General features: G+C 41.4%; 1 protein-coding gene across 8 annotated transcripts in view; it reads left to right on the top strand.

Annotated features, from left to right (window-relative positions):
• Positions 1 to 15140, top strand: part of HMG20A (high mobility group 20A) — a 76050-nt gene that overhangs the window by 5301 nt on the left and 55609 nt on the right. For 4 of the 8 annotated variants that reach the window (XM_084816802.1, XM_084816799.1, XM_084816805.1 and 1 more), the window contains one exon: positions 3191 to 3284. The exons of 1 other annotated variant lie outside the window; for it this stretch is intronic. In XM_084816802.1, coding sequence (XP_084672928.1) covers positions 3248 to 3284 — 37 coding nt within the window. In that variant the 5' untranslated portion in view covers positions 3191 to 3247. Of the gene's footprint in view, positions 1 to 3190; positions 3302 to 15140 lie in introns of all 8 variants that reach the window. 3 more of the 8 variants (XM_084816803.1, XM_084816801.1, XM_084816804.1) reach the window with 1 other exon arrangement.

Genomic DNA, 15140 nt, shown 5'->3' with positions numbered 1-15140 from the left:
TACAGGAAAGATCTGAATGTCCCTGATAGCCATGATAGTGCGGTCACTGAACTTGAGCCGGACATCCTAGAGAGTGAAGTCAGGTGGGCCTTAGGAAGCATTAGTAACAACAAAGCTAGCGGAGATGACAGTATTCCAGCTGAGCTATTTAAAATCCTAAAAGATGATGCTGTTAAAGTGCTGCACTCAATATGCCAACAAATTTGGAACACTCAGCAGTGGCCACAAGACTGGAAAAGGTCAGTTTACATTCCAGTTCCAAAGAAGGGCAATGCCAAAGAGTATTCAAACTACCGCACAATTGCGCTCATTTCACATGCCAGCAAGGTTATGCTCAAAATCCTACAAGCTAGCCTTCAGCAGTATGTCATGAGAAACGCTGGGTTGGATGAATCACAGGTCGGAATTAAGATTGCCGAGAGAATTATCAACAACCTCATATACACAGATGATACCACCTTAATGGCAGAAAGCGAAGAGGTTCTAAAGAGCCTCTTGTTGAGGGTGAAAGTGGAGAGTGCAAAAGCTGGTTTGAAACTCAACATTAAAAAAACTAAGATCATGGCATCTGGCCCCATCACTTCCTGGCATATAGAAGGGGAAGAAATGGAAGCAGTGACAGATTTTATTTTCTTGGGCTCCAAGATCACGGCAGACGGTGACTGTAGCCATGAAATTAAAAGACGCTTGCTCCTTGGGAGGAAAGCTATGGCAAACCTAGACAGCATAGTAAGAAGCAGAGACATCACCTTGCCGACAAAGGTCCGCATAATCAAAGCTACGGTTTTCCCAGTAGTAACGTATGGCTGTGAGAGCTGGACTATAAGGAAGGCTGAGCGCCGAAGAATTGATGCTTTCGAAGTGTGGTGCTGGAGAAGACTCTTACGAGTCCCCTCGACTGCAAGGAGGTCAAATCAGTCAATCTTAAAGGAAATCAATCCTGAGTGCTCATTGGAAGGACAGATACTGAAGCTGAAGCTCAAATATTTTGGCCACCTAATGGGAAGAGAAAACTCCCTGGAAAAGACCCTGATGCTCAGAAAGATTGAAGGCAAAAAGAGAAGGGGACGGCAGAGGATGAGATGGCTAGATAGCATCACTGATGCAATGAATATGAACTTGAGCACACTCCGGGAGAGAGCGGAGGACAGGAAGGCCTGGCGTGCCATAGTCCATGGGGTCACGAAGAGTCGGACACGACTTAACAACTGAGCAAGTTCCACTGAACATAATAGGGCTTCTTTCTGATGCAAAAGATTGTACTGTAAAGTCTTAGGAATACATCAGTTGGGAATACAGGATGAATGAAGGTTTTTTCGTTGCAGTTATGCCCCTTGCCCTTTATCTCTAGCAGGGAAAGTACTGCTTGCTTATCAAAAGAAAGGGAAGGCCAGCAGCAGCAGCAGCAAGGAACATCAAAGTTACAAGCAATAGCAGAAGCAACTTTCCAACAAGCACCATAGTGTGCATTTATTAGAACTTTAAAAGCAGAACTCCTCCATCCCCTGTTACTATTTCTTCTTTTCAAGAATGTTTCACACAGTACTTTTTCCCAATGTAGAAAAAGCACTCAAACATGTTCTTTGTATCATTTGAGTGTTACAAAATGTGTCTTTGCTAGATATACTGAGATAGGGAAACAAATATATGCAGCAGTGTGCACTCCCTCTTGAAAGTTTTGGTGAATCTTCAAGGAGAAAAAATTCTATAATTATGGGAAAGGCTTCCAGAATTACTCTTTTGGTATATATTAGCTCCCCTCAAGTTGCATGTGCCCAGAGCTGAAGCTGCATTGAACTCTTGTGAAATGGTCAGTTGAAAGTGTCTGAAAGGCCACCTTCTCCCAGGTGAACATGCCCATTAGTGAACATGCCCAATATTCATTGGAGGCCTGCTCCAAGTGCCCCATCTTTTGAGACTGTGGGTGCTGTCCTATCAAGATGGCTGTCAGCCTCTGAATTTGGAGGCTGATGGGTACCGTATGCATAGCAGGAAAAGCACAGGGGCGATCTTTGCCTCTGCCCTCCTCCTTTTCTGGATTTTGCTAGATGGGGTGTTTGCCCATCCAGCTGGGGCGCTGCGGGGTGGGAGGGAAGGCGGCTGGGGAGGCCAGAGGATTCTCCGTAAGTTACCCTCCCCTTTGTGTTTTCTCCCCTTTGTGTTTTCTCCATGCCAGCAGGGAGGGGGTGGGAAGCTCAGACTCCTGGGTCTGAGGTTGGAGTGCTATCTCTGAACTCAGATCCAGAAATCCAGATTATCCTATGGCCCCTCAGATGCTTCTAGGGGCCATAGGATTGCTTTCTAAGTGGCCGGCAACTGGGGATAGGGCCTATGGTGATGTCTAATGAAGTGTGAGCGGGGGTATTTTTCTGCAGAAAAATTTCTGTTTCATAAGTTCATTAATAAAAATGAATGTATGCTAATTGCAGATACAATGTTAGCCAAGCTTGGAAGTTTCAGAGTTGTAATGAATGTTTTTCAGGTGATTATCTTTAGCAAGTATGTGAGAAACTACATATATGTCTCTGAAATATGTGTATGTCTCAAGAGGAAATGAACTAATCAATAGTGACAGTGAAATTGAAGTTGCCCCAACAACCTTAGTGGAAGAGAGTTGAATTCTGGTGAAATAGATGAGTAGTTGTCAGCATATCATGCACTGTTCTTTGGGTTGGTAAAATTAATGGGTGTGCCAACAGTTTTCAGTACCTCCCCCCCCCCCATTTAAACCATGTAAGGAGAGTACATGCTATTGTCTTTAAATTTTTACAAGTAATCCAATAACAGTTTCTACATAATGGAACATTAAATCAAGTATGCTTTAATTTTCCCCTCATATTTCAATACGAATGGTCTATTGGGACAAAAAAGTAACATGGGGTACTTTTTAAAGCTTTGTTTACAAAACACCAGTAAAATAAATATGCTAAATTAGATCTCTTTAGAATAGGGGTGGGCAACTTGTAGCCCTTCAGATGTTTTGGCCTACAGCTCCAGCTCCCATAAGCTCCAGCCAGCATAGCAAATGGTGAGGGATACTGGGAACTGTAGGCCAAAATTTCTGGAGGACTACAAGTTGCCCACCCCGCTCTAGGGCATTAGAACATTTCTGATGACAAACTGAAAATGTTCCTATGTAAACGACCCTATGCAAATTGACCTAAATTTTCAAATTCAATTTTTTTTCCAGAAAACCCACATCACTGGTAGTGTCCTGCTTGTGGAATACCCTATCCAGCAGTATTTGATGCCATCTTGTAGGCTGCAATCCCACACTGAACAAAGTAGGACTTCATTCTGAGTAAATATTCATAGGACTGTGTCCTTAGATGGAAAATTAAAATGGTTTTATTAGCCTGGGCCTTTAAAAAAAACTCATTTTTATTCTAAAATGTTGACAAAAGAAAAGAAAGAAAAAATATGATTACATAAATTTGAATATATTAATTTCAATGCATATATATGGAGTGTGTGTGAAAATACAGGTTTCTAAGAACCATACCTAAATTTCAACAAAAGCAGACCGAATATCCATTTGCAGGTGTATGTTTCATACACAACCCGTTCAAATGTTGAAAGCATTGTATGGTCTTCAGTCTGTTGCATTAGGAAGTGAGGCTTTAGCATGGGCCTTTGGTAAATTAGTATGAAGATTATTTTCCTGTTTGGTTTGTACTTTATTTTAATCTGCTATAAGCTTCTGGGGGTGGGTGGAGGAGCGTAGGTCTCTCAGATACAAAGGTTAGGTACATAAAGTAGAGAAGATTGGATGCTGTTAAGGAGAATGGGATGGGGCCTTGCATGGTTTGGACCACATGTGATTATTCCCTAAGAGCAGGTGTATTCCTGGTTGTTAAGAGGTATAAAAAATGACCACAACAAATGCTCTTAAAACGTATTGTGTTCTAGAAGTTTAATCTTGCGTATTTCCAAGAGAGGGGCTTTGAAGCTTGTTGTGAATTTTGCACCCCCTCCCCACAATCTGACATGGTCTCCCTTGAGTCAGTATATGTGCTTCCCCTGTGCCACACTGTACCTTAGAAACATAGGAAGCTGCCTTATACTACTAAAGGCCATGGAGCTGAGGTCAGATGAGGAAGAGAAAGCTGGGTGTTCCAGTGTGATGAGCTTTCATTAAATGTAACTAAATGCTGGCAAAGGCTTGGATGCTGAAGCCTACTTTTGCAGCAGTACTGGGCTTTTATTTTTGCAGATTTCTCCAATTTAAACAGCTTATTTATCTTACTAATTCCCTTGGCTTTCTTTCAAATCCTTAGGTCCCCAACGGTTTCTTGTTTCACAAAGCTGTTTATCCATGATTTGCTTTTTTTAGCATGGTATCAGCTATCATGCTAGCCTGATTTTATTTTCTGTTACTGGGCTGGCACTGAGAATCTTTGCTGAACAATGTTGTAAGGCGAAGTGGTGATGATGGCAGCAGCGGGAAGCCACTCCCTCCCATCCTGGACAAATCCCAATTATCTTTTAAAGGCTGGAGTGGTGTTCTTAAAATACATGAATGTTTGTGAGAACACTCCAGGTCAATCTGCAGTAAATCAGGGATTAATAGTAGGATTGTGAGAATCCTGCTATGAACTTGGTTTAAACAGTGTAAATAATTCACCTTTGAACCATTCCTTAGTACGATGGTTCTGTGAACAAAAGGATGATTATGTGTTCAGTGATCTTGGGAATTCTGCATCTTAAAGAGTCAAGTGGAGATCCTAATCTGAGTTAGAATGGTGAGCATAGAAGTAAATCGTGTATTAAGTATGTGTTCTTGTAAGCAACTTTTTGAGAAGCATTGAAATTAACACAAAGTTCTTGGTTGATCCATCTTCTTGGGCTCTCCTAACTGAGGGCTTTGGGGCATTACTTTGTCTTTGAGGTGTGTGGTAAAAGAACTGAGTGTGACATCTTGCAGTCTTAGAGCTTCATAAATAGTTCCTTCACAATTGTCTCTATTTCTCACTCTTCACCCCATTGCCCTACTATAACTTGCATCAGCTTACCTCCCAGTAATGTCACATGCTTTGGCAGCCACCCAGATGATATTTAGGAAGGATGCTAATGTGTCCATGCAGTCTTCTCATAGATCCAGGAACTGGCAAAGCTTAACCTAGGGTGCTGCTTTTTGCCCACCTCACTCTCTTGCGTAGGATGATTTTCCTATGTACAAGATTTGCTCCATGTAGCTGAACAAACAAATCAAATCATGGGTAAAACCTTGAAGAGAGTTACATTCTTATCATTTAGAAGGATCCATGGTTGTGTGTCTGGTTGTTCAGTGGAATCAAATGTAACATTGTCAGAACCAGACCAGTGTTTTCTCTTAGCTATAGCTTCTGAGAAAGTCTTCCTCCCTCCTGTACTCTCCTACCCCTGTACTATTGCTGAGGTGCAAAACAATTAGAAAAAAACAGCGGTTGGCTTCCTCAGCTATTGCTTTCAAATACATTAACCACTTGTGGTGGTGGGGGGGAAGTATTTTGATGTATGCAGCCATTTTTGCTGCACAGATAAAATGTGCTTGCATTGAATTTATTGTGTGCTTGAAGTTCCATGAGCGGAAATTGCTGGCATGCACAAATGAGTTTGTAGATTTTTTCCCACAGAACTCAAGGCATGTATGACTACGATTTGTGCTCATGAATTCTTTGTCATGAACTTCCTATATAACTACACCCACCCATGGTTTCTACCACTCCAAACTGTCAGCTCTTATCCTTTTATGTCTGTAATGATGATATAATTAATACTGTTAGTGGTGGTTAAAGAAGGCAGTACAATTAGAACTGAGCATCTGTTATGAGAAACATCCTGCTAGCAAGGAACTCTTAAGCCCTGATTCTCTGTTTAAATATTTCCAACACGGTAGAGAGGCAGCTAGCTGAATATTCACTTTATCTGTAACATACTAGCCCACTTCAGGCATTCAAAATGTGTGTAGGAGGGACTGGGGACGCACATGTTAACCCCAACAACAAAATCCTGATCCCCATGGGAAGAGACATCAGACTTTTGTGCATTCAGCATGAAGGTCTGAGGGGAGATTCTAAGCATGCTCAATTGAACATGCTTAGAATCTTGTTTCAGAACTTCACGCTGAATGCATGAAGGTACAAAATGGAGCTTGTGGATGTAGGGACATTGAGATGGGGCTTTTGTGCACATCCTCACCCCAGTTTAAACTCGCATGTTAAATGAAATGTCTGGATAGGGGTAGTATTTTCACTTACAATAAAAACTGTAATGGCAGGTAAACATTTGCAGGCTAATACTGCAATCCTATACATGTCTACTCAGAAGGAAGTTGCAGTTAGTTCAGTGGGGCTTCCTCCCAGGTAAGCGAGTACAGGATTGCAGTATCAGCCTGCAATCCTGTGCTCACTTACTTGAGAGTAAGCATGCTTAGGAGTGTGTTTAAAGCTGAGAACTGGGAATTATAACTTCATTCAGTCACCTTGACTTTGACCCTCGCATTCGTTTGCATGCATTTATTAAAATGTCATGTTGGTTTTAGGTGGGTCAAGCTTCATGGAAGAATCAATGGCTAGGAGTTGGGCAAAGAAAAATGAAGCATAAGGAAAAGAATAATTTTCCACCTTCACCCTGTTGAGGCTGTTACTTGGGAGGATGTTTGGGTGTGTGTGCTTAGTTTGGGTTTTATATTCACAGAGTGGTAGGCGGCAGTACTGCAGCTGAAACTCTCCCCACAACCTGAGTTCGATCCCAGCGGAAGCTGGGTCCCAGGTAGCCGGCTCAGGTCATCTCAGCCTTCCATCCTTCTGAGGTCGGTAAAATGAGTACCCAGCTTGCTGGGGGAAAGGTAGTCATGACTGGGGAAGGCAGTGGCAAACCACCCCGCTATAGTCTGCCATGAAAACGCCAGCGAAAGCGGCGTCCCTCTAGGAGTCAGCAGTGACTCGGTGCTTGCACAGGAGGAACCTTTCCTTTCCTTTCCTTTCCTTTCCTTTCCTTTCCTTTCCTTTCCTTTCCTTTCCTGGTTCTTATTTAGCAGGCTGAATTCAAAATAGCTTAAGTACACGGAGCAGATATGGTTCTGATCTTAGCTAATGGAGGCTACCTAAACCTGCAGAAATCCCTAACTAGTTTCCTAGGATCAAATTCTGCAGTAGTTGTGGTTGTAGTGTTCACTTTTTTCTCTACAGTTGTTATTAACTTATGCTAAATCCCAATCATTTACTAGGAAGAACATAATGTAAGCAGACAGATACAGTGAGAAATTAGAGTAAATAAGATTTCCCAGATGCTCCTCTGTGTAGTCTGTTCTTCAAACCCCGAGCTCTCATGATGGCCAAGAGACTCATACTACATGGATGGAAGGACAAAGTATGTCCCTCAATCGTGCAGTGGTCTCAAGATTGCACAGCATTGGCCTCTTTTGAGAGAATATATTACCAGTGACAGCTTTATCTTGATAAGCTTTCTGACATTTGGTCAATTTACTAAATCTGTATGAGGGAATTGGAAGAGGAGCTCTTATAATGTGTTTCTAAATGTTATTTTGTAATTACTTTTATTGAATGTTTGTTTATGTTCTGCCTTTGCTTTGTATGTTTATATGAGTGTGAGTGCTTTTATTTTAAAAACATGTAAAAGTTAAATAAAAATAAGATTGCCTTGTCACAATTTCTTTAACTTCTGCACAACCATAAGCTGGTACTGGCATTTGTTGTTGTTGTTTATTCGGTCAATCGCTTCCGACTCTTCATGACTTCATGTACCAGCCCACGCCAGAACTTCCTGTCGGCCGTCGCCACCCCCACCTCCCCCAAGGTCGAGTCCGTCACCTCCAGAATATCATCCATCCATCTTTCCCTAGGTCGGCCGCTCTTCCTTTTGCCTTCCACTTTCCCTAGCATCAGCATCTTCTCCAAGGTATCCTGTCTTCTCATGATGTGGTCAGAGTACTTCAGTTTTGCCTTTAATATCATTCCCTCAAGTGAGCAGTCTGACTTTCTTTCCTGGAGCATGGACTGGTTTGATCTTCTTGCAGTCCAAGGCACTCTCAGAATTTTCCTCCAACACCACAGTTCAAAAGCATCTATCTTCCTTCGCTCAGTCTTCCTTATGGTCCACCTCTCGCAGCCATAGGTTACTACGGGGAAGACCACTGCTTGAACTATGCGGACCTTTGTTGTCAGTGTGATGTCTCTGCTCTTAACTATTTTGTCAAAATTTGTCATTGCTCTCCTCCCAAGAAGTAACCGTCTTCTGATTTCCTGGCTGCAGTCAGCATCTGCAGTAATCTTTGCGCCTAGAAAGACAAAGTCTGTCACCACCTCCACGTTTTCTCCCTCTATTTGCCAGTTATCAATCAAGCTGGTTGCTATAATCTTGGTTTTTTTGAGGTTGAACTGCAACGCAGCTTTTGCACTTTCTTCTTTCACCTTCCTCAGCTCCTCCTCACTTTCAGCCATCAAAGTGGTATCATTTGCATATCTGAGATTGTTAATGTTTCTTCCAGCGATTTTAACTCCAGCCTTGGCTTCATCAAGCCCACCACATCGCATGATGTGTTCTGTGTACAGGTTGAATAGGTAGGGTGAGAGTATCCTGCCGTACTCCTTTCCCAGTCTTAAACCAGTCTGTTGTTCCGTGGTCTGTTCTTACCGTTGCTACTTGGTCGTTATACAGATTCCTCAGGAGGCAGACAAGATGACTTGGTATCCCCATACCACCAAGAACTTGCCACAATTTGTGATGATCCACACAGTCAAAGGCTTTAGAATAGACAATAAAACAGAAATAGATGTTTTTCTGAAGCTCCCTGGCTTTCTCCATTATCCAGCGGATATTGGCAATTTGGTCTCTAGTTCCTCTGCCTTTTCTAAACCCAGCTTGTACATCTGGCAATTCTCGTTCCATGAATTGCTGGAGTCTACTTTGCAAGATCTTGAGCATTACCTTACTGGCATGTGAAATAAGCGCCACTGTTTGATAGTTTGAACATTCTTTGGTGCTTCCCTTTTTTGGTATGGGGATATAAGTTGATCTTTTCTAATCCGGTGGCCATTCTTGTGTTTTCCAAATTTGCTGGCATATGGCATGCATCACCTTGACAGCATCATCTTTCAAGATTTTAAACTGTTCAGCTGGGATACCGTCATCTCCTGCTGCCTTGTTATTAGCAATGTTTCTTAAGGCCCATTCAACCTCACTCTTCAGGATGTCTGGCTCTACCTCACTGACCACACCGCCAAATCTATCCCCGATATTATTATCCTTCCTATACAGATCTTCTGTATATTCTTGCCACCTTTTCTTGATCTCTTCTGCTTCTGTTAGGTCCTTGCCATTTTTGTTTTTGATCATACCCATTTTTGCCTGGAATTTACCTCCGATGTTTCTAATTTTCTGGAAGAGGTCTCTTGTCCTTCCTATTCTAGTATCTTCTTCCGCTTCCATGCATTGCTTGTTTAAAAATAATTCCTGATCTCTTCTGGCTAACCTCTGGAATTTTGCATTTAGTTGGGCATATCTCCCCCTATCACTGTTGCCTTTTGCTTTCCTTCTTTCTTGGGCTGCTTCCAATGTCTCAGCAGACAGCCATCTTGCCTTCTTGGTTTTCTTTTTCTTTGGGATGTTTTTTGTTGCCGCCTCCTGAACAGTGTTGTGAACTTCAGTCCATAGTTCTTCCAGGACCCTATCTACTAAATCTAGTCCCTTAAATCTATTCTTCACCTCCACTGCACATTTATTAGGAATATTAGGAGCTTATATCTAACTGATCTGTGGGTCTTCCCTATTCTCTTTAGTCTGATTCTGAATTGGGCAATAAGAAGTTTGTGACCTGAACTACAGTCAGCTCCAGGTCTTGTTTTTACCAACGGCATAGATGTCCGCCACCTTTGTCTACAAAGGATGTAGTTAATCTCATTTCGGTGTTGACCATCTGGTGAAGTCCATGTATAAAGTCGTCTCTTAGGTTGTTGGAAGAGAGTGTTTGTTATGCACAGTGAGTTGTCTTGGCAAAATTCTATCAGCCTATGTCCTGCTTCATTTTGTTCTCCCAGACCATGCTTGCCTGTAATTCCAGGTGTCATTTGACTACCCACTTTAGCATTCCAGTCTCCTGTAATGAAAATAAGATCTTTGTTTGGCGTACTATCCAGTAGGTGCTGCAGATCCTCATAGAACTGATCTACTTCTGCTTCTTCGGCATCTGTGGTTGGGGCGTATATTTGGATCACTGTGATGTTAAATGGCTTACCCTGAATTCGAATTGAGATCATTCTGTCATTTTTTGGATTGTATCCAAGCACTGCTTTAGCCACTTTATTATTAATTATGATGGCTACTCCATTTCTTCTGTGGTCCTCTTGTCCACAGTAGTAGATCTGGTGGTCATTTGATGTGAAGTGGCCCATTCCAGTCCATTTCAGTTCAGTGACACCCAAAATGTCTATATTTAATCTTGACATCTCCCCAATAACCACAGCCAATTTGCCCTGGCTCATAGATCTTACATTCCAGGTTCCTATGGTGTGCTGATCTTTAGAACATTGGATTCGTCGTTCACCACCAGCACCATCGGCTGCTAGCCGTCCTTTCGGCTTTAAGCTATCTGCGTCATCACATCTGGGGCTAGTTGAACTTATCCTCTGTTCCTCCCCAGTAGCATTTTGACCATCTTCCGACCTGGGAGTCCCATCTTCCAATGGTATGCCGACATATCTCTGGTTGTACTGATCCATTTAGTTTTCATGGCAAGAATACTGGGGTGGGTTGCCGTTTCCTTCCCCAGGGATCGTATTTAGTCTGACTTCTCTGCCATGACCTTCTTGTCTTGGGTGTCCCTTCATGGTTTAGCTCATGACATTGAGGTGCTCAAGTTCCAGCACCACGACAAGGTAACGATCTCCTTTGCTCCATCTCTAGGAGAGCATATTTGTCAGATGAAACCCTATCAAGTTGGGACATGCAATATGTTGTGAATAGCACAAGCTAATCTTAGTAATTAAAGTAGTGGATTGTGTGAAAAATGTCAGTTCAAACACATCCTCAGTTATTTAATCTACTGTTTGAAAAAGCTCTGACAGTTAAGTCTTCCCATTTTTGTTTTCAGCAATCTTCATAACAAGAGTCAAAGTCAGTTTTGAACAAACTGTTAGGGCACTCACTGTAGTTGCAGAGAGGTGAAAGAGGTGTCCAATTAAAACAGACCACATAGATGGGCAAAAAAAGGTGGTTTTGTCTATCTCTTTAGCTGTTGGCTGCAGGAATTTGGGCTTGACTATATTGAAAGCCCACTGGTAACGACTGGTTAAGCTGCTGTGATATCACGCTATGCTTGAGCATTCTAAAGACTAAGAAATAAAGCTTCCAGCACAAAGGGCTATATACCATTAGGGTATGTGTGCAGAGAAATGAGAAATATAAAATGCTGAGCAATTGTTACCCTGCATGTGAGGGTGGCGTGGCTGAGTAGTGTGTGTATGTGTGAATGGGTAATGAACACAGAATAGACATATAAGATATAAGTTTTTGTTTCTGTATATCTTTTTCCACTTGTGTTTTTGCAGCCATAGTAACCGCTACTATCGGAATTGAGGTTAAATCCTCCCCTTGTATTCTTGTCTCTGTTGTACAGTGCTGATTTTCCAGTGGTAATTAAATCTGATATAACACTATACCAGTAGGGGAGTATGAAACCTATAAGTGCTAAAAGCATTTTCAGCAGGGAAACAGTGCAAACATGGTAGTGTAATTGCAACCTAAGAGTCATGTACACCCATTCAATCGAACTGCTACTTCACTTTTGCTGACATTTTTATGTTTTATCTATAGCAGGTCATCTGCAAATGATAGTGCTGTTTTGTCTTTTGTAACAATATTAGTTTTGAAGATCATTAAATAGTTTAAAGTTCAATGTCAAGTTGTGAATATGTTCTTGAAAGATTAGATATTGATCTTGTGGGAAGATCAAGACCAGGCCTTGATACCTGACGTGTTGCTATATCTGTGGATATTTTGCAAACTGAGAATGATGCATAATGTTCTTGAAGGCTAATGTCCTTGACATGGAAGAATAACATTTAAATTAGTTAGTTTCATAGTTTCATTGTTAAAAATTGTTCAATAATAACAACTGTTTGAGAGATGAGAACATTTTTTCCTTTTCCTAAATTGAGGCTAGAAACACAGTCTTGGAACAGATGATGGTTTTGAATGGCTTTATGCTTGTTATACTACACTGTTTCTCATCCTAGCAACTGATGAGGTGCCAATTTTAAGGCTGTGCCTTTGTTTAGTGGGGCTTCAGTGATGATGATATCTATATCCTCTTCAAGTAAAGAAACGTTTGCTTACACAAAGGGAGCTATTTGCATTCTTATAACGAATTACTTTCTTAAGGCTTCTATACTGTTTCTTACAAAATGAATTGTTGAAACTATATTCTGTTTCATTTGTTTCATCTGTCAATTAGTTATTTGAGTTCAGTGTTGTTGGGGTTTTTTTTTTTTTTACTCAACACTTTTGTAACAGTTCTCCTAGCCACTTGTAGAGTTTCCTTCTGTTCTAAGAGCTCATTCTAGCAAGGCAATTATCAAGGGAGCTATTCTGAGGATATGTTTATTAGAAAGGTTTCAAAGCATACAGAAAATAATGGAGTACATGAAAACCTTTCAACTTGTTCCCAGGGCTTAGATGCACCGCTGTGAGCTGGAACAGCATTGTGGGTATTGATATGCAAATAAAGAATGGGTTTAAAGTGTTGTAAGAGAGAGGAGGAGAGAGTGTGTGGGAGGATGGAGAAAACTGCTAATGCTTAGAAAATATTTTAGTATATATTCTGTACTGTGCCACATTGGCTTTTAGAATATAATATGATTGATTTAGTAGAGACGTGCTAGAGGTTCCCTACTTTGTTGAGATTCATGAGTAACTGGGTATGATTATGAGAGGATATAGTATGTTGTAACTTCTGTTGGCACAGAGCTGACGGGTTTTCTGTAGGTCATTTGTGAATTCTGAACTTATATAGGTCTCAGGAGTATTAATAGTGATGTTAATTGGATAGGATTGTAATATGTTATGATGCTGACTAGTGATATATCCAATAATGCATGTTTCAGCTCAGTTATTTGGAAACCTTTTGGGTGTGGGGAAAACAATGAAAGAAACTTAAGTTTTGCAGTTGTCCTTGAAACCAGGATTGCAAACCATGGTTTGAAAGCTGGCTTAGAGAAGTGCAAACCATAGTTTGCCAGTTCAGGTGTAATGGCAAACTATGGCTTGTATTAAAGAGGAAGTAAATAACTGAATTAGAGCACATGAGGGGGTGTGCAAAACAAGGTTTGTTCACATTGTGCCAAACCATGATTTGGTGTTGCATGTGAACTGAGGTATTGCCCAGTTCACATGACATGCCAGAACTGGACCCATTTCCCATACAGTCACACGAGCTGACATACAGGTATCCACACAGTTCTTCCTCTTTTCTCAAGTCTTTAGAAGGGGGGCATTACTGCTTTTGGTGAAGACAAAGTATGGAGAAATTCCATATTTTCAATCTCATGGTGGTCAAAAGATGCTTCTGCTCTATTTGCACTTCTCTCCCAAGACTGACCAAGCAAGAGCTTTCTAGAAGAGTTATGCAGTGGCTGTGTGGCCTTCCCCTTACAAGCTGCTAAAGAGGCTCTCCGTAGAGTGCTCCATCCCCTGACCCAGACCCTCTTGTGTTCTTGAAAAATCCCATTAGTGCCTCACATGGCTTCCATTTGAACTGGGCAAACGATTTGAGTCCAAGGACTTATGAGGGGACAAATCATCCTTCATGGCTTAGAATGGCTCATTTTGAGAGCTTTTTGTAAATTGCCAAATATATTCTTATTTAGTAAAGTAAATGGGGCCATTGTTCATCTTTCAACATTTCTGTACTTGTTATCTTTCTGGCTGCCATTAGTTAGTAATGCTTTTTTGTCTGAAAGCATATTAATTTTACACTTGTTGATTCTAATAACAAACAACTGAAACAGATTGGCAGTTTTGCTGTTTACTAATCCATGCATGTATTATAATGTGTTATTTAAATGTTTAGACTTCTTTTTAAAAAAATAGATGCAGTCATTTCAGTTTTGTGTACATGATCTTTTGTACTGTATTCAAGGATGTTACCTATCTTGACAGCCCTGAATTACATTGGCTGCATTCACACATAATGGTAAGCCAGGCTGGCTAACCCCAGCTTACAGTGAATGAGCTGCATGCAGCCCCTTTGCTTCCCACTTGCATGAGCAGATACATAAACCAGGAAGCGATAGCTTCACCTTACGTCTGAACCAGGAATCGTGGTTTCTTGCTCCCAAACAAGCTTGTAAGTTAGGGTTTGTTGTTGGCTTATGAATCCTGGCTTGTTTAGGAGCAACAAACCAAGATCCTGGATTTGGATGTATTGCGAAGCAATTGCTTACTCTCTTGTTTACCCATGCACGAGAGCTGGAGGACTGGAGGAGCAAGGAAGAGCCAACAGTCTAGGCTGCATGTGCCAGCATGCAACTTATTCACAGTAAGCCAGGACTGGCTAGCAACCTTGACTTACCATTGTGTACATGTGTGGCCATTTACAATCCAAAGTGAAATGACTATCTTAACAGGATGTTGAAATCTCTTTCATAAAGCAAAGGCAGTTGCTATTCCTTTTCCATTTTTATTCTGTTGAAACAGCTGCACAGGAATTAGTGGACTGTTATAGTATGTTTTAAATGGAAACGTTGGGCAAGCATATAACAACTTTTCTGCCTCAGCAACACTCTCTGTGTCTCAGCAAATCAAGATGTCATGTAATTTTTATGTTGGGCTCAATGTAGTGCCCAAATATGGAAGCCCATTACAGTTAGCTCTTTCTTCCTGTGTCTAAAGCCACTTTGGTTCACTTCTCACAAACTGCAGAGTTGGTAAACCTGTTTCTGGGCTGCACCATCTCACACTGTATGTGGGGTCTTCCATGATCAAATGCGCCACCATACCTAAAGAACCCCACACACAGAAAACTAGAATGTCTGGGAGAATGTTAGATTAGATCCTTCTTGTTCTCCATGTGCTGGAAATGTTGTATAGGATGGTGTTTGAGCATGTGACCGCCCCCCCCCCCCGGCAGTCTGAAGTAGTAC

The sequence above is a fragment of the Heloderma suspectum genome, chromosome 11 (genome assembly GCF_057233095.1).
Source record: "Heloderma suspectum isolate Gila_16-S chromosome 11, 16-S_ref, whole genome shotgun sequence".
Lineage (NCBI taxonomy): Eukaryota > Metazoa > Chordata > Lepidosauria > Squamata > Helodermatidae > Heloderma > Heloderma suspectum.
Note: the sequence above shows the minus strand (reverse complement) of the source record. Positions and strands in the feature narration are given on the sequence as shown.